At 46.5% G+C, this 18004-nt stretch overlaps 1 protein-coding gene across 2 annotated transcripts in view; it reads left to right on the top strand.

The window, feature by feature from the left end:
* Window positions 1-1505: 1505 nt before the first annotated feature.
* Window positions 1506-18004, top strand: part of UBE2D1 (ubiquitin conjugating enzyme E2 D1) — a 65788-nt gene continuing 49289 nt past the window's right edge. For both annotated transcript variants that reach the window (XM_082268033.1, XM_082268034.1), the window contains exon 1: window positions 1506-1548. In XM_082268033.1, the coding sequence (XP_082124159.1) occupies window positions 1525-1548 (24 nt within the window). In that variant the 5' untranslated portion in view covers window positions 1506-1524. The remainder of the gene's footprint in view (window positions 1549-18004) is intronic.

Genomic DNA, 18004 nt, shown 5'->3' with positions numbered 1-18004 from the left:
TGATGTAAAGGGGTTGGTGTTCTCTGTACAGCACTATAGTATATGATGGATATCAATAGATAAAATTTGCATGTGATGGACAATGGATGGGATATTAGAGTGTAAGCTTCTGTGGTGCAGAGCCTGGGGTAAAGGGATTGATGTTCTCTGTACAGCCCTATAGTATATGTTGGATATCAATAGATAAAATTTGCATGTGATGGACAATGGATGGGATATTAGAGTGTAAGCTTCTGTGGTGCAGAGACTGATGTAAAGGGATTGGTGTTCTCTGTACAGCACTATAGTATATTTTGGATATCAATAGATACAATTTGCATGTGACAGACAATGGATGGGATATTAGAGTGTAAGCTTCTGTGGTGCAGAGCCTGGGGTAAAGGGCTTGGTTTTCTCTGTACAGCCCTATAGTATATGATGGATATCAATAGATAAAATTTGCATGTGACAGACAATGGATGGGATATTAGAGTGTAAGCTTCTGTGGTGCAGAGACTGATGTAAAGGGATTGGTGTTCTCTGTACAGCACTATAGTATATGTTGGAAATCAATAGATACAATTTGCATGTGACGGGCAATGGATGGGATATTAGAGTGTAAGCTTCTGTGGTGGAGAGCCTGGGGTAAAGGGCTTGGTTTTCTCTGTACAGCACTATAGTATATGTTGGATATCAATAGATAAAATTTGCATGTGATGGACAATGGATGGGATATTAGAGTGTAAGCTTCTGTGGTGCAGAGCCTGAGGTAAAGGGCTTGGTGTTCTCTATACAGCACTATAGTATATGTTGGATATCAATAGATAAAATTTGCATGTGATGGACAATGGATGGGATATTAGAGTGTAAGCTTCTGTGGTGCAGAGCCTGGTGTTCTCTGTACAGCACTATGGTATATGTTGTAATAGATAACATTTTCGTGTGACAGTGACATCAAAGTGTAAGCTCCTGTGGTGCAGACTGATATGAGTCTGTTAATATTCTGTGTACAGCGCTGTGGCATATGTCAGCACTACCTAAATGTAACAATAGTTTCTGTGTACAAATACTATTGAACTTCTTCCATGGTTTGAGGGATTATAAATCTTTCTCTGTAGGAGTGGCGTGATATACTTTTTTGTTTTATCTTTATTTCTCTTAGATGCTTAATTTTACCACATGGTGCTAACAAAGTACAGAAGGAAGACATTGTCACCATAGTTGGCCGTTTAAATAAAGTTGTGCAATGTGAATACTGGGCAAAAAAACGCCACCGCCTGACTTCCCGGTCATGACGACATTCATGAAAGCCGAGAGAAAAGCGAGTGATCTATGTACGCCCCGCCCGTCAGCTCCCAGCCCCGCCCCCAGTGAGTCAGGCCTGGGCCGGCTGTAAGCGCAAGTGACTCGTTTCCTCTTCACAACACAGGAGCCGCAGTGAGAGGCCGGAGTCGCTGCCCTACTTCCCCCGGAGCCACCCCGCCGAAGCCGAGACCTCGAACGCTGCTGTCCTCTGTCCCCGCCCGCCATTCTGCTGCTCCCCTAATGGCGCTGAAAAGAATACAGAAAGTAAGTGTGACATGGGGCAGCCCCTGGAAACAATGGATGCCGCCTCAGTCGGTGCCCTGTCACCCCCAGTGTTGGGCTCTGTAATGATTGGTGTCACCTCATAGTGTGAACCATGTCTGTGTTCTCAGAAAGACACACTTCTCCAGTTCTCTGCCTTCCATCTCCCCACACCCCTCCCCTGAACAGGCCCTTACCTGTGTGCCCAGCACATCACTGTGTCATCTTCCTGTTCTTTGTCAAGTCTGACTAAACCCAGTCACTGAGTGCCTTCCCATCTATTGGTCCCAGCACAGCCATTCCTTGCTGCTTTCCTTTTTATTTTTTAAGCCTGGTGTTCCTACCACTTGACTTCCTGTCCTGGGGTGACCACGTTTCCCTGAGTGGCTCCCTCAGTGACTGCAGTGTGGTCATCGCATGCCCCCCGTGTAGGCCGTGCTATTGATGCCGGGCACCCCCCCCCCCCCCGTGTAGGCTGTACTATTGATGCCAGGCACCACCCCCCCGTGTAGGCCGTACTATTGATGCCAGCCACCACCCCCCCCCTGTGTAGGCCGTACTATTGATGCCGGGCACCAGCCCCCCCCCGTATAGGCCGTACTATTGATGCCAGGCACCACCCCCCCGTGTAGGCCGTACTATTGATGCCAGCCACCACCCCCCCCCCTGTGTAGGCCGTACTATTGATGCCGGGCACCACCCCCCCCCCCCGTGTAGGCCGTACTATTGATGCCGGGCACCACCACCCCCCCGTGTAGGCCGTGCTATTGATGCCGGGCACCCCTCCCCCCGTGTAGGCCTTCCCACTAATGCCGGGCACCCCTTCCCTCCCCCTGTGTAGGCAGTACCACTGATGCCAGGGGTACCCCTTCCCCCCCCCCCCATGTAGGCCGTGCCACTAATGCCGAGCACCCCCCGTGTAGGCTGTGCCACTGATGCCAGGGGCACCCCTTCCCTCCTCCCCGTGTAGGCCGTACCACTGATGCCAGGGGCACCCCTCCCCCCCCCCATGTAGGCTGTGCCATTGATGCCGTGCACCCCCCGTGTAGGCCGTACCACTGATGCAGGGCATCCCTTCCCTCCCCCCCCTGTAGGCTGTACCACTGATGCCAGGGGCACCCCCTTCCCCCCCCCCCGTGTAGGCCGTACCACTGATGTCAGGGGCACCCCCTTCCCTTCCCCCCCGTGTAGGCCGTACCACTGATGCCAGAGGCACCCCTTCCCTCCCCCCCGGTGTAGGCAGTGCGACTGATGCCGGGCAACCCCCGGTGTAGGCGGTGCGACTGATGCCGGGCAACCCCCGGTGTAGGCAGTGCGACTGATGCCGGGCAACCCCCGGTGTAGGCCGTGCGACTGATGCCGGGCACCACCCCCCCCTCGTGTAGGCCGTACTATTGATGCCGGGCACCACCCCCCCCCCCCGTGTAGGCTGTGCTATTGATGCCGGGCACCCCCCCCCCCCCGTGTAGGCTGTGCTATTGATGCCGGGCACCACCACCACCCCGTGTAGGCCGTGCTATTGATGCCGGGCACCACCACCCCCCCCCCCCCGTGTAGGCCGTGCTATTGATGCCGGGCACCACCACCCCCCGTGTAGGCCGTGCTATTGATGTCGGGCACCCCTCCCCCCGTGTAGGCCTTCCCACTAATGCCGGGCACCCCTTCCCTCCCCCTGTGTAGGCAGTACCACTGATGCCAGGGGTACCCCTTCCCTCCCCCCCCATGTAGGCCGTGCCACTAATGCCGAGCACCCCCCGTGTAGGCTGTGCCACTGATGCCAGGGGCACCCCTCCCCCCCCCCCCCCATGTAGGCTGTGCCACTGATGCCGTGCACCCCCCCGTGTAGGCCGTACCACTGATGCAGGGCATCCCTTCCCTCCCCCCCCCCTGTAGGCTGTACCACTGATGCCAGGGGCACCCCCTTCCCTTCCCCCCCCCCCGTGTAGGCCGTACCACTGATGTCAGGGGCACCCCCTTCCCTTCCCCCCCGTGTAGGCCGTACCACTGATGCCAGAGGCACCCCTTCCCTCCCCCCCGGTGTAGGCAGTGCGACTGGTGCCGGGCAACCCCCGGTGTAGGCAGTGCGACTGGTGCCGGGCAACCCCCGGTGTAGGCAGTGCGACTGGTGCCGGGCAACCCCCGGTGTAGGCCGTACGACTGATGCCGGGCAACCCCCGGTGTAGGCCGTACGACTGATGCCGGGCAACCCCCGGTGTAGGCCGTACGACTGATGCCGGGCAACCCCCACCGTGTCGGCCGTACGACTGATGCCGGGCAACCCCCACCGTGTCGGCCGTACGACTGATGCCGGGCAACCCCCACCGTGTCGGCCGTACGACTGATGCCGGGCAACCCCCACCGTGTCGGCCGTACGACTGATGCCGGGCAACCCCCACCGTGTCGGCCGTACGACTGATGCCGGGCAACCCCCACCGTGTCGGCCGTACGACTGATGCCGGGCAACCCCCACCGTGTCGGCCGTACGACTGATGCCGGGCAACCCCCACCGTGTCGGCCGTACCACTGATGCCGGGCAACCCCCACCGTGTCGGCTTTACCACTGATGCCGGGCACCCCCTGTGTAGGCCATACCACTGATGCCCGGCATCCCCCACCCTCGATGTAGGCCACCCCTGTGTTCTCTCTCCTGGTGCCGGGCCCATTTTTACTTTGACTCCATTTTTTTTTATATTATTGATTGATTTGAAGCCCCCAGAGGCAGACCTGTGTAAGTGCACCAGCTAAACTGCAGCAAAATGTCTTTTCCAAAGTTGTTGTGTAATGCCTGCGTAGACTTGTGGCTATTTTTACACATTTAGTAGATTGTCAACACCCATATATCTTGTTCTGCAATAGTTGGTTTGTTTTTAGGTCAGGATCTTTAAAGCTGAATTCCAGGCCACTTTGTAAAAAGCAAAGGAACACTATGGGGTTCATTTACTAAAACTATAGAGTGCTAATTCTGGTGCAGCCCTGCATAAAAACCAATCAGGTTTCAAGTTTGTTTGGCTTTTTTTTTTTTTTTTGTCAAAGCTATCATACACAGCTGCACCAGATTTTGCTTTTGGCTTCTACCTTCATCTTATTCAATTAAGCTGTGACAAATTGCTTTGTTGGCAGACTTGTACCAGATTTTTTACTCTCCAGTTTTAGTAAATTAGTATTTTTTTTTTTTTTTTTTTAATACCCAATGTTTTACCTAGCTGCTCTGTGCAGTGGTTTTGCACAGAGAAGACCCTCCCTTCTGCTTAGTACCACCATAGCAAGCAGCTTGCTACGGGGGCACCCGAGCAGCCTCACTCCCAGGCCACTGCCATGTGTGTCCATTCGCACACCCCGTGGCTTGGCCCAACCCCCAATTTCTCCTCATTGGCTCACTGGCTGTGAATAACTGTAGTGGGAGCCAATGACTACCCCTGCTGTCTCAGCCAATGAGAGACCCAGGAGAGCTAAATCGGACTCGGGTAAATAAACCTTTAGCCTTTACAATCACTTTAAGTCCAAGGAGGTGCATGACATCTTCTGGGTTTATCACTATTATCTACATTTGACAGGTTTATTGCTTACAGAACATCTATGCCCACCCCTCCCCTGCCCTTTCACAGAAGCCTTTGTATTCTGTGAATGTGTTTACATAATACCAAGACTTCTGTGATTGGGCAGGAGGAGGAAGGGGGTGAGCATAGCGGCTACAGCAACTTTTCTGTTCATGATGTAGCGTTTAGAAGGATCAGCTTTGCTCTCCCAGAACTACAGCGATGGCTATCCTTTGGGAATACTATAAAGCTGTCCAGATATAAATAATAAAGCCCAGGAGGTGTCGTGCACCTCACTGGACTTAACTCATAGTGTGCCTGCACTTTAAAAAAAAAAAAAAAAAAAGAGCGAATTCCTGCAGTTCAGCTTTAAATTGCATAAACCACTCCCATTGGTGCTTTTTATGTAGGGTGGTTCTAGAACATATTTTCCTCTTGTGTTTGTAAACACCCAGCAACTAGTAAAAACATCCTGTGTGTGTATGGCCTCTTTCACACGGCCGCTCCGTTTTTTATCTCCTCTCCGGCACTTTTTTTTCTTTACGGACACGGATGACACTTGTGTCATCCGGTCCGTATGTCCGCATATCATCCCATCCGTTTGCGGATGATATACAGACATAATGTATGTCTATCTGATTGTGGATGTCAGCGGATGACAACGCTGACATCCGATTTTGCATCCGTTCCGTTTTTTTAAATGGAAGAAAAATGGGGTTCTGTTCCGTTCCAAAAAAACGGAACAGAACTGAAAGGACACAAATCGGATGTCAGCGGATGGTTATCTGCTGACATCCGCAATCCCATTGACATGCATTATGTCCGTAAATCACCCGCAAACGGATGGGGCGATATACAGAGCGGCTGTGTGAAAGAGGCCTATATGTTTTAGGCTCTGTTCACATATTGGCGTACAGGATCACGGAAAATCACGGGATGCCCGTGTGATTCCCGTCTTTCAATGGCACTCCAAACACTCTGCAGTTTTTGCCGTGATTGTCACCTGACGAATCGCGGTAAAATCACGCAAAGAGAATCGGGGACACCTGTCGCACAAAATACATTTTTGTACTTTTCTTGGGCGACTTTTTTTACCATGATTCATCAGGCGACAATCGTGGCAAAATCGTGCTGCGTTTTGGGGTGCCATTGGAAGTGACGAGAATCAAACAGGTGTCCTGAGATTTGCTGTGCTTCAGGATTGCGGGCAAAATCGCGGGAATTCTGCCCACGATCCGGGATGCCAATATGTGAATGGAGCCTTAGCTTATAGAAGAAACCCTTCTGTAGCAGTTTCTAAGTAGTGCTGGCTTATGAGTGATTTCAGAAAGATGATTAATGGCTGGGTTTATTTACTGGTGCAGAGATGAGTTTGGTAAGTGCAGTAACCCGTGGCAACCTGTAAAGACAACTACAGCAGTAAGCAGTTCATTTAATTAATCTAACTGGTCTTCCAACAGCAGTGTGTAAACTGAGCTAGTGTGTGAATGGCACTAAACGTGGTATTAGGAACGATCACACACATCTACATGGTAACACAGATAAATGCTCGGTTTGAGTTATGCCATTGAGAAATCATTAGCTGCATTTATTTGTTTAGAAATATCCCCTAAACACCCAAACACAGATTTACTAGTGCCAGTGTGAATGAGAAGAGTGCATGGAAGGGTTTTCCTTGATAACTCGCTGTGTATAGTATGTAGGTGTTTTTAGTTGGGTGTCCTGGGACATGTCTTTCCACTGTGTTATGCTTCTCAGTACCATTAAAATCTTTCTAAACACAAGAAATTTTCGAAGTGGTTTGAAAGCCAAAAAATGTTCTATTTCCCCCCTCAGGGGATCCCAGAAGAGGAGGTTTAGGGCTGTTCTGTGCAATGGAATTGCACAGAGCTGTTAAGTTCAACCGCCCCATGTACATACACTGTGGTAGGGTGGCTCTTCAGCGCGAGGTTTACAACTTGCTCCTGCTGTGATTGGACACAGCAGGAGCCAATCAGTGGGTCCGGTGGACCTAATGTTCGCCAGTTCCCGTCAATCATTCCAGAGAGACACAGAATGTTGGTCTGACTATGTAAACAAGGCAGGTCATTGTTCTGTCAGAGGGGAAGATGGAAATCCTGTGTTTCTGCTAGGCAGGAACATGGATCTCTGTCTTCCCCCTGTCAAAGCATCCCCAACACAGTAAGCACTCCCAAGGAGCACATTTAACCCTTTGATCACCCCTGAAAACTTCTTCCCTGCCAGTGTCATTAGTACAGTGCATTTTTATTAGCACTGATCACTGTGTTGCTGTCACTGGTCCCCAAAAAGTGTCACTTAGTGTCAGGTTTGTCCGCCGCAACGTTGCAGTCCTGCGAAAAATTGCTGATCGCCGCCATTACTAGTATAAAAAAATAAATACAAATTCTATAAATATATCCCATAGTTTGTAGGCACTATAACTTTTGAGCAAGCCAATCGATATATGCTTATTGGGATTTTTGTTTTTTTACCGAAAACCTTTAGCAGAATACATATTGGCCTAAATTGATTAAGACCTTTTTTTTTATTTAAAAATAAAAAAAAATTATTGGATATATTTTAAAGCAGACAGTAAAATATATATTTATTTTAAATTGTTGCTCTTTTTTGTTTATAGCGCAAAAAAAAAAAAAAAAAATACGCAGAGGTGTTTACCACTAAAAGAAAACTCTGTGGGGAAAAAAAGGACATCCATTTTATTTGGGTACAGTGTCCCAATTGTAAGTTAAAGTAACGCAGTGTCGTATCGCAAAAAAAGCCTGGTTATGAAGGGGGGTAAATCTTCCAGAGCTGATGTGGTTAAACTAAAAAAAAAAAGTTTTTTTTTTTTTTTACAATCCCTTAAGGTCCCAGTAGATGTGTAGCTCCCCCCCGCCCTCCATTTCAATTCAGCGTTGTGCCTGTTTTGCCAATTAAAACCTGTTGGGGAGGTGAGGCCATGATGTGCTGTGTGTGTCTATGGACACACAAAGCAGGCCTCAGGAGTGCACACATCTTGCTATGTGGGGGCACACAGAAAAGGAGGAGACAAAAGTGCCAGTGCAGGACCCTAGAAGAGTAGGTTCAGGGTTGCTCTGTGCAATACAATTGCAAGGAGCCGGTAAGTATACCATGTTTATTAATTTAGGAAAAAATATAAGTCTTTACAACTTTTTTTAAGGCCACTTTTACACTTGTGGTCGGGATGGTAAAAAAAAAAAAAAAAAACTTGGTTGATCTGTTTTACCACCCCCTTGAAGCTACAAAGGCAGCTGGATGGGATTGTACACAGGCTACAGCTGGGATGCTGTGCATTGCTATTGCATAAAAAAATGTAAAGCCCCTGTTGCGTGAATAGGGCAGTGTTGCCACTGTGTGCAGTGCACATGGTTGTGGTGCGGATTTATTAACCTCCCTGGCGGTATGATTATGTCAGGAATTATGTACCAAAAGCGGTACAATTTTATGCATGGAAATTTGGCGTTATGCATTATAGGCCTACAATTCTTAGTAATTCCTAACTTAACCAGTTGCCGACCGTCGCACAACTATACACTGCGGCGGTCAGCCCCGGCCAGGCAGCGTGACGTAGGGGTACGTCACTCACCTGTCACTGACTTGTAAGCCAATTGCGGGCGGGCACGCGCCCGCCCCGGCTCGTTCATGACAAGTCAGTGCGTGTGACCGGCGGACCCGATCGTCCGCCGGTCACTCACGATCGCTCCGGTGAAGGGAGAAAGTCAGGCGGCTTATGTAAACAAGCCGTCTGTCATTCTCCCTGGTGTAAAAATGAAGATCAGACGGTTCTACTATGTAGGACCGTTGATCTTTGTTTTTACACCAATAGCCATGTCCCTTTACAGTTAGAATCACGCCCCTAGGACACACTTAACCCCTCCCTCTCCCAATACAGTTAACCCCTTCCCTGCCAGTGTCATTTTTGCAGTAACAGTGCATATGTATAGCACTGATTACTGCAGTAATGTCACTGGTAACCCCAAAAGTGTCAAATGTCAGTCAAGGGTCCGATCTGTCCGCTGCAATGTCGCAGTACCGCAAAAAAAATCGCAGATCGCCGTCATTACTCGTTTAAAAAAAAAAACACCAAAAATGACAAATCTTTCCCTTTGTTAGTAAACGCGATAACTTTTGCGCAAACCAATCAAAATACGCTTTTTGCAATTTTTTTTTTTTTACCAAACATATGTAGCATAAAACAAATTGGCCAAAAATTTTAAAAAAAATTGACAATTTTACATTTTTTTTTTTTGGGGAATTTCATATAAAAAATGTGAAAAATATTATTTTTGCAAAATTGACGCTCTTTTTTTGTTTATAGCGCATGATCAAAAAATCGCACAGGTGATCAAATACCACCAAAAGAAAGCTCTGTTTGTGGGAAAAAAACGTCAAATTCGTTTAGGTACAGCGTCGCACGACCGCGCAATTGTCCGTTAAAGTCACGCAGTAAAAAAAATCGCAAAATACCCCCTGGTCTTTTAGCAGCCAAATCCTCCGGGGCTTAAGTGGTTAAACCTGACCAAAAGAAGACTCTAGTAGACATCCCAGATGTGATCAATTTGAAACAAACGCATTAATTATAATCTAATCAATAAAAAAAAAATATATATATATATATATATATTATTAATTAGATTATAATTCATGCGTTATATAATATATACGTGTGTGTGTATGTGTTTGTGTTTTGTGCACCATTTGAATTTCCCTCCCAGTTCCGCTCCCATGCACCATTGCTGCTGCAGGGAACGGAACCAGGAAGTCATCATACCGACGGACGAGCGGCGGGGATCTCGGCTGGCGATCACAGCAATGGGAGATCATCGCTGGATCGCCAGGAGAAGGTAAGAGACACCGCTGCATGCTCTGCACATCCACCCCGAGTCACGCTCGGGGATACCGCTAAGGGGGTTAAAGGTTTTGTTGCGCTGAGGCTGGCTCCCAGCTATCTGTCAACTGCCCTCTTTAAAGCAGTCCACTGTGCATGGCATCTCAGAAGGGCGGTAAGAACTGCAGCATGTGTTAATGACCCCTTTAATCAGCCTTAATATAATATTTGTTTTGAATTTGTTTATATTGAAATTGGGTATTGAATATGGTATGCTTTCTGGTATTCATTTTCCTTCTACTATAAAGGAGTTCTATATAAAGTCCTCCTATGTTTTATATGTAGTCTTTCATTCTTTGTCATGTCAGTTACTCGCCCTTTAGGTTGTTCTAGGCCTTGGCTCTTACAGCTTCCTCATGCCTTTTATTGCTGACTTGTGCTATCACTCGAAACTCATCTTGCCAGGAACCAGTCACATTATTCTCTAGTGGCTCATGAGATGCATTCTGCTTGTGAAATACTCAGCAAACCAGTAACCCCTTATGAGCCACACGTATGCACTGGATCTCCTTTAAATATGTGCTGAAGTTATGCTGCTTTATATGGAAGGAAAACCTTAATGATCAGGTAGATTCAAAAGTATCCAGTCTGTAGGACTGTAGAGTCCGCAGAATCCCTTCACATTTCTAGTGCTGTACATGAATGATTAAAATATGAAGTATCTGTGAAATCTCCTCATGTTTTGTCTCCTAGTTTTTACATGTGGGCCAATAGGAATCAGTTAACCCATGAGGACTCCAGACTTTTCTTTACCTTGGAAAGTTCTAACTCCTGCTTTTAGGAATTGGCTTACAATGAAGTGACTGAATAAATATATTTTATTGCTGTTCCTCATTACCAGTAGACTATGCTCCAGGCAGATGTTAAGCCCATACCAATAATGATGCAGCGAACAAGCAGAGAGTTAGTCCGTATTTATTTTTTTAGCAATGAATCAGTTTTCTAATGGAATGGTAGCTAGATAATAATGCCAAAATTGCGCATGTTCTTGCAATGCACAAAAAAAGTGCATATTTTTTGCTGGCGCAGGGCAGTGTCAGTAATTCCCAATGGGGCCTGAAATCATATGGTAACAAATTACCATGTATTTGGTGTGGCGTGATTTAGGCCCTGTTCACACCTGAGCGTTTTCAACTTGTAAAACGCTCATCTCTGAAGTCTCAAAATGCCCAACAAGCAAAATCCTATCCATTTCAATGGCCCCTGTTCACATCTGAGCGTTTTCTCGCCTGAAGCTCAAAAAAGTACATGAGCTTCTTTTTTGGCAGATTACCAGTGTTTTTGTTATGTCAATGCCTACCTCCAAACAACTGCAAAAAAAAAAAAAAAAAGCCTGAAAACGATAAACTCAGGTGTGAAGGGAGCCTTAGAAAAAACAGGGCTATGTGTACCTTGTGTGAATTTTCACACATTGAAACAAATGTGCTACATGTAAAAAATAATTTTTTTTTTTTTTTTAACAGAGACCCTAGAGAATAAAATGGGTGGTCATTGCAATTTCGTGGCACATGGTATTTGCACAGTGATTCTTTCAAATACAATTTTTATTTTAATTTTTTTTTTAAATACTCTTTAGTGAATTTGCAAACAAAGCACAATATATAACCCTATTTTTTGGTAAGATATAAAAGAGGTTACGCTGAGTAAATAAATGCCTAACATGCCATGCTTTAAAATTGCGCACGCTCGTGGAATGATGACATACTACGGTACTCAAAGAGGTTGTAAACCTCAGAAAATAAACCTGAAAGACAAAGGCATAATGAGCTAGTATGCATCACACACTAGCTCATTATGAAATACTTACCTTAGAACAAAGCCCCCCACAGTGCCGCCCACTAACCGGTAACATTGCCGACATGTTAAGCCATCTTCCTTGTTTACGTCATCCGGCTAGCTGATCGGCCGGAGCCGCCGTTAACGGCACAGGACTCTGAAGGAACGTCACGGCCGCTGTTCCTTCAGAGCGTATGCACCGATGACATTAAAGAGATATTTACAGTACCTTTTAAGTAAGCCTTATAGGCTTACTTGTAGGTACAAACACTACCTCTTTAAAAATCTTCATAGGCAACACTTTTAAACATTTTTACAGGTTACCTGTTTAGAGTTTCAGTGGAGGTCTAGCGGTAGAATTTTTGTCCTTGCTATGTTTGTGGCAATACCGTTTACATATGCGGGCCTGACTTACATATGCATTCGATTCTGCGCATGAGCACGAGGGGACAGTGCGCTTTTTTTTTTTAAATGTTTTAGAGATGTATACTCTTGCCCTCCTGTCTCCTTTGTCATAGCTTTGCACAGAGCAGCCCTGATCCCTTCCCTTCTCTTCTCTGGTTCCCTTCTCTTCTCTGGTTCCCTGCCCTCCCTCCCCCCGGCTCCCTGCTCGCTGGCTGTCATTGACAGCAACTTGGTGCCAATGGCTCCCGCTGCTGTCTGAGCCAATGAGAGCACCTCTGCTCTTGTGCACATTGCTGGGTTGAAGTAGGGCTTAGTTTAGTAGTTAGGGGGGCAGCTGCATAGTGAAGGCTTTTACCTTAATACATAGAATGGCTGAAGGAAAAACCTTCAGGCTTTAGAACCTCTTTATTCACGTATATGGTGAGCTTTAGACATCTGCGTAGGACGTTGATCATGTCATGACAATAGAAATTTCATTGTTTGAACTACAGTGGCTGACATGCAGGGAATCCACCACATTGCTGTAAGTGATGAAAGTGTACAGAGGGTAGTACTGTACAGTGGTTGGGCTTGGGTGGAAATCCCCTTTGTCTACTTTCACTATCTTACCTTTCAGATCTGCAGAACTTGTTTATATATCATCCGCCATTCTGATTTGAAGCAACTGTTTGATTCTTTTCTACTGAGGATTATTGTGGCATGTATAAGTGGACATTTAGAACCTGAAAAACTGGTTTTATCATGACTGTACAGAATAGAACATGGGGAACTACTTCAGAATATTCTACTATTGATATCCTCAACCAACCAAAGTTGTTTAGATCTTAAGTTTTTGTACACAAGCCTGGATTTTTTGGCCTGGATCATAATACGATAGGGCAGTGGCGGAAATACCTGCATTCACAACATTTGTGTGGATGCAGGAATCTGAGATTTTTGGGGTGTAATTTTTTTTTTTTTTTTTTTTCAGACGGCTAGCTGAACTAAAAAAAAAAAAAAATCTGTGTACCTAGTTTTGGAATAATAAGCTGTACAAATCAACTTCTAAACGTTTTTGTAACTGGGTTAATTTGGCCAAGCAAGGTGCAGTAAATTGATCTGCATAAGGCACCTCCAGACAGCACTAGCTGCAATTGAGTTTTGGGGGGGGGGGGGCAGGGATAGCAATCAGGTTAGAAATCTATCTGTTCAGCCACTCGATTGTTCTTACCAGTGGCGGGAGGGGACGCCCCTTCCTTCCCGCTGCCCTCTGGTGCTTCTAGGGGCTCGCTCATGCGATCGGCTGAAGTTCACCATAGAGAATACAGAGGACCAGATGGTCCCCGGCAGTCTGTGACTCTCGAAGGCCCAGGCGTGATGTTTTGACGTCATGTCCGGGCCTGGCAGGTGGGTCTTTTTTTTTTTTTTTTTTCTTTTTTTGATCGCAGGCTTTCCATTGTGGAGGAGAGATGTGGGGTCTTATTCACCCCAGATCTCTCCATAAAGAGGACCTGCCATCCCCTATTCCTATTACAAGGGATGTTTAAATTCCTTGTAATTGGAATAAAAGTGATCAAAAAAGAATTTAAGGGAAAGTGTAAAGTTAAAAACATTAATTGAAAATGCCCCCATCACCGCATGCTCGCACGCAGAAGCAGATGCATACGTACATCGCGCCCACACATGTAAACGGTGTTCTATCCACATGTCAGGTATCGCCGCAAAGGTTAGAGCGAGAGCAATAATTCTAGCCCAGGGACCGCCTCTGTAACGCTAAACAGGTAGCCTGTAAACATTTTTAAATCGTTGCCTACTGAGATATTTAAGTACCGAAGTTTGACGCAATTTTAAAGCACATGTTCGGTATCTAATTACTCGGCGTAACATCTTTCACCTTATACAAAAAAATTTCCAAAAAAAAAGCATTTCAAAAATTGCTGCGCAAATGTCGCGTGTCTTAAGTTGCAACAACTGCTATTTTTTTTTTTTTTTCTTCAGGGTCTGGGGGATTCGGAGTAATTTTCCAATAAAAAATTATGATTTTACATGTAGGAGCGGAGTGGCAGAATTGGCCCAGTATGGAAGTGGTTAAAAAGATTTGCACTACTATGCGCGTAATACCCGGTGATCCTGACAGTCCCCCTGCTTTCCTATTTCAAGTGGACTACACTAGACATAAAGCACATCACCCCAGCGTGGTCAGTTCCCTGGTTGTGTTGAGAGCACAGCCTGCCTGACCTCCTCTGAGGATGTGGGACCCTCTTTGTCCCAACCATCCATAGATGCACTGACGGTGGTCCTGGAGTAATTTGTGTCCTTGGTGGAGGTGGCTTTTGGATGACTGGGTAGCAAAAAGTGACCCCCGCCTTGTTTGTCTTATCAGATCCTGAATCTGATTCGGTGGACAGGGTCCAACCCTGCGGACTTATCTGATAGTGAGGATGATTCCTCCACACCTGTAGCTGTACACAAAAAAGGCGCTGGTGGACACACTGATTGTGTCTGTGTGTGAAACTTAAAAAATGGAGGATGAAGCTGCGGCGGAGATGACTGTCCCCTTTGGCACTCGCAAGCCGTTTCGAGCAGCAAAAGTTTTTCCTTATCCCTCCTAGTTTGACAGATTTGTTGCAAGGCAGGGGGAGCATCCACAACGTTCCTTTGTGGTTCCTAAACGTTATGCGGTGCGATATCCTTTTGAGGAGTTCCTCCTCTAAAAAGTTGTGTGTTCCACCGGAGGAGGACCCCCACCGATTTCCAGGTTGAAAAAGGTGACCATGATTTCGGTTGAGGAATCACCGGCCTTTAAAGATGCGGCTGACAGAAAAGCAGAGGCTTTGGCCTGCAATATGTTCATTGTTGCTTGCTTGTCTTCACCATTGCCCTGGTGTTGCAACCTCTGACTGAGTGGGCTAAACTTTTGCGCTGTGACCCAGAGGGTGAGCAGCTTCCCCCTGCCTTTGCTGAACTGGCGGATCAGTTAATCCTGGGGCTGCAATTTATCTGTAATGCCTTTTTTGGATGCAGCTCCCCTGATTTCTAGGCTGTCTTTTTCGGCAGTGGTACTTAGGCGTGTATTGTGGCTTAAGTGTTGGTCTGAGGACCAGACCTCCTTAAAAAAAAAAAAAAAAAAAGCTTTGACTGGTTTACCTTTTTCAGGGCGATTGCCTGTTTGGGACTACCCTGGATGATGACATTAGGAGTCTCAAATGGGGGAAGAGTACTTTTCTTCCACAGGCTGGTAAGAATAAGGAACCTCGTCGCAAACATGGCCTGTCCTCAGCTCACAAGAATTTGTTCTGTCCCTGAGGGTCCACTGACATGGGTTCAAAACCTTTCAAGTCATTCTTGGTAGGTTTCAAGGGGCCCTGGTCTGGCAAGCCGAGAACGGGATTCTCTAGACCAAGGGTCTTCAAACTTTGGCCCTACAGCTGTAAAGGAACTACAATTCCCATCATGCCTAGTCATGTCTGTGAATGTCAGAGTTTTACAATGTCTCATGGGATGTGTAGTTCCGCAACAGCTGGAGGGTCGTAGTATGGGGATCCCTGCTCTAGACCCACGGGGTAAGGCTCCTTCAGCACGAAGGTGCGCTCTGACCGGTGCCCCTGGGGTGGGGGGGGAGACATCTTTGCTGGTTTCTGTCTAGCTACAAGATTGAGCTTAGTTTTTACACTCTGAAAGGTTCTTTCCTTCCAATGTGTGTCTGTCCCCTGACCAATTGCAAGCTCTCCTTGGGTCCGGTACAAGACCTGCTGTTTTCAGGTTTTTCAAGTGGTTTCAGGGTTTTTATTTAAACCTGTTCACGGTCCCAAAGAAAGAGGGCAAGGTGGGTCCAGTTTTGTGCGGGTACATAGGTTTAGAGTCCATTCGCACGGTGGTGGCATCCCTACATCAGGGGGATTTTCTTGCCTCTATCGACTTCAAGGATGTTTACTTGCACATTCCTATATGTGCCTGACACCAACGCTTCCTCTCCTTTGCTGTAGGAGAGGAGCATTATCAGTTTGTGGCATTTACCTTTTGGTATTGCCTCTGCCCCTTGGGTCTTCATGAAAGTGTTGGCCCCTGTTTTGGCGTTGCTACGTCAGTGGGGAATTGCAGTAATGGGCTACCTAGATGACCTCCTCTTGAGAGGGAATTCCTCCGCTGCTCTGGTGGACGACCTGGAGATCACTATACAGGGAGTTCAGTTGGCTTCTGAATTACCAGAAGTTTGCTCTTATTCCATCCAGAAAATTGGATTATCTGGGTCTGACTCAGGACTCCGCTACAGCCAGAGTGGTCCTTCCTCTGGACAAACTCCAGAAGTTTCATGCTAAGATTCATCTCCTCCGGACTTGCATGTGGGTGCTGGGCCTGATGGTATCCACCTTTTTTTTGAGGTGGTTCTATTTGCACAGTTTCATACAAGGTCCCTGCAAAGGGAGATCTTGGTCAAATGAGACAAGTGTCTGAAGTCGCTGGACAATCTGATTCGGCTGAGCTTGGCAACCAAAGGGTCTCTGGTGGCTTCGCTCTCCGGCTCTTCAACAGAGTAAATCTTTTCTCCCCTTGTATTGGACAGTGGTCATCACGGATGCCAGCCTTTCTGGGTGGGAATGTGTCCTGGGTCGGAGATCTGCTCAGGGTGTTTGGACGGTCTGGAGTCCAGATTACCGATAAATGTCTTGGAACTCTTGAGCAATCAGGCTGTGTGCCTGGATCACTGGTTGGATCAACCCTGGGGGCTTCCAGTGCGGATTCAATTGGACAATGCCACGATGGAGGCTTATGTCAATCGCCAGGGAGGAACAAAAGTGTGTTGGCAGCTCTGGAGGTAGCCGGCATTCTCCGGTGGGCAGAGCGATTTGTTCCGGCCCTCTCCGCTGTACACATTCCAGGAGTGCAAAACTGGCAGGTGGACTATCTCAGAAAAATGAGATAGAAGGGTGCTGAGGTCTGTATCAAATAAACACACTATAAAAATGGGCAACACACATTCATAGAAGTTAGCATGGATAGGGAACACCTGGGACCAAGCAGCTGTAATCAGTGTGAGGCTGTAGGCATCACTGGGTAAACGGAGACCAAGGCTGACAGTCGGCAAGCTCAAAGTATGGATATTGGCATCGGCGTTCATGGCTGCGCACGAGGATGACCGCTATCAAAATGCCTGGTGGATGTCAGGAGAGGGGGTGTGCATGGCGTGTTTCCAGGGACCTACCGCCTTCTTCAAATGAATGGAGAGTGAAAGGAAGCGATGGACTTATAAAGCCAAAATGGGAGAAAGGGGAGGGACATGGGAGGGGAAGGAGGGAGAAAGCTGAGCTGCGGCATATAGCTAGAAGGGGAGGAAAGTGGGAGGGGAGAGAAAAATCACAGAAGACATAGCTGAGCCATTAACCCTTGGCCTGCAGACTGCCAGTATTAGGGAATTAAATGTTACTACTGGAAACGGGGAGTAAAACAAGAAAATAAAATGGCTGCACTGTAAATATAAGGATCAAGTATTACATTCCAATATTACAATTACTAATACTAGAGATAAATTCATATATGATTAAAACTGGATATATTGGTAATAAAGGTGTATGTGTGTATGTATGTGTAATAATATATATATATATATATATATATATATATATATATATATATATATATATATATATATATATATATATATATATATATATATATACAAATCTATGGTTTAAAAAAAAAAAAAATTAAAATAAATTACTTGCATACATCCGATATGCATTTCTAATTCAGAGACTGAATTGTATGTAGCAAAGGTACATAACAGAAGCTCGGATAACTTGCCAAAATTGAAAAACCTATAAGAACAGAGAGGTGACTGGGTACTTTAAAATAG

This window comes from Pelophylax lessonae (assembly GCF_965119305.1).
Source record: "Pelophylax lessonae genome assembly, chromosome: 9".
Classification (NCBI taxonomy): Eukaryota; Metazoa; Chordata; class Amphibia; order Anura; family Ranidae; genus Pelophylax; species Pelophylax lessonae.
This window is presented reverse-complemented; position numbering and strand designations above follow the sequence as displayed.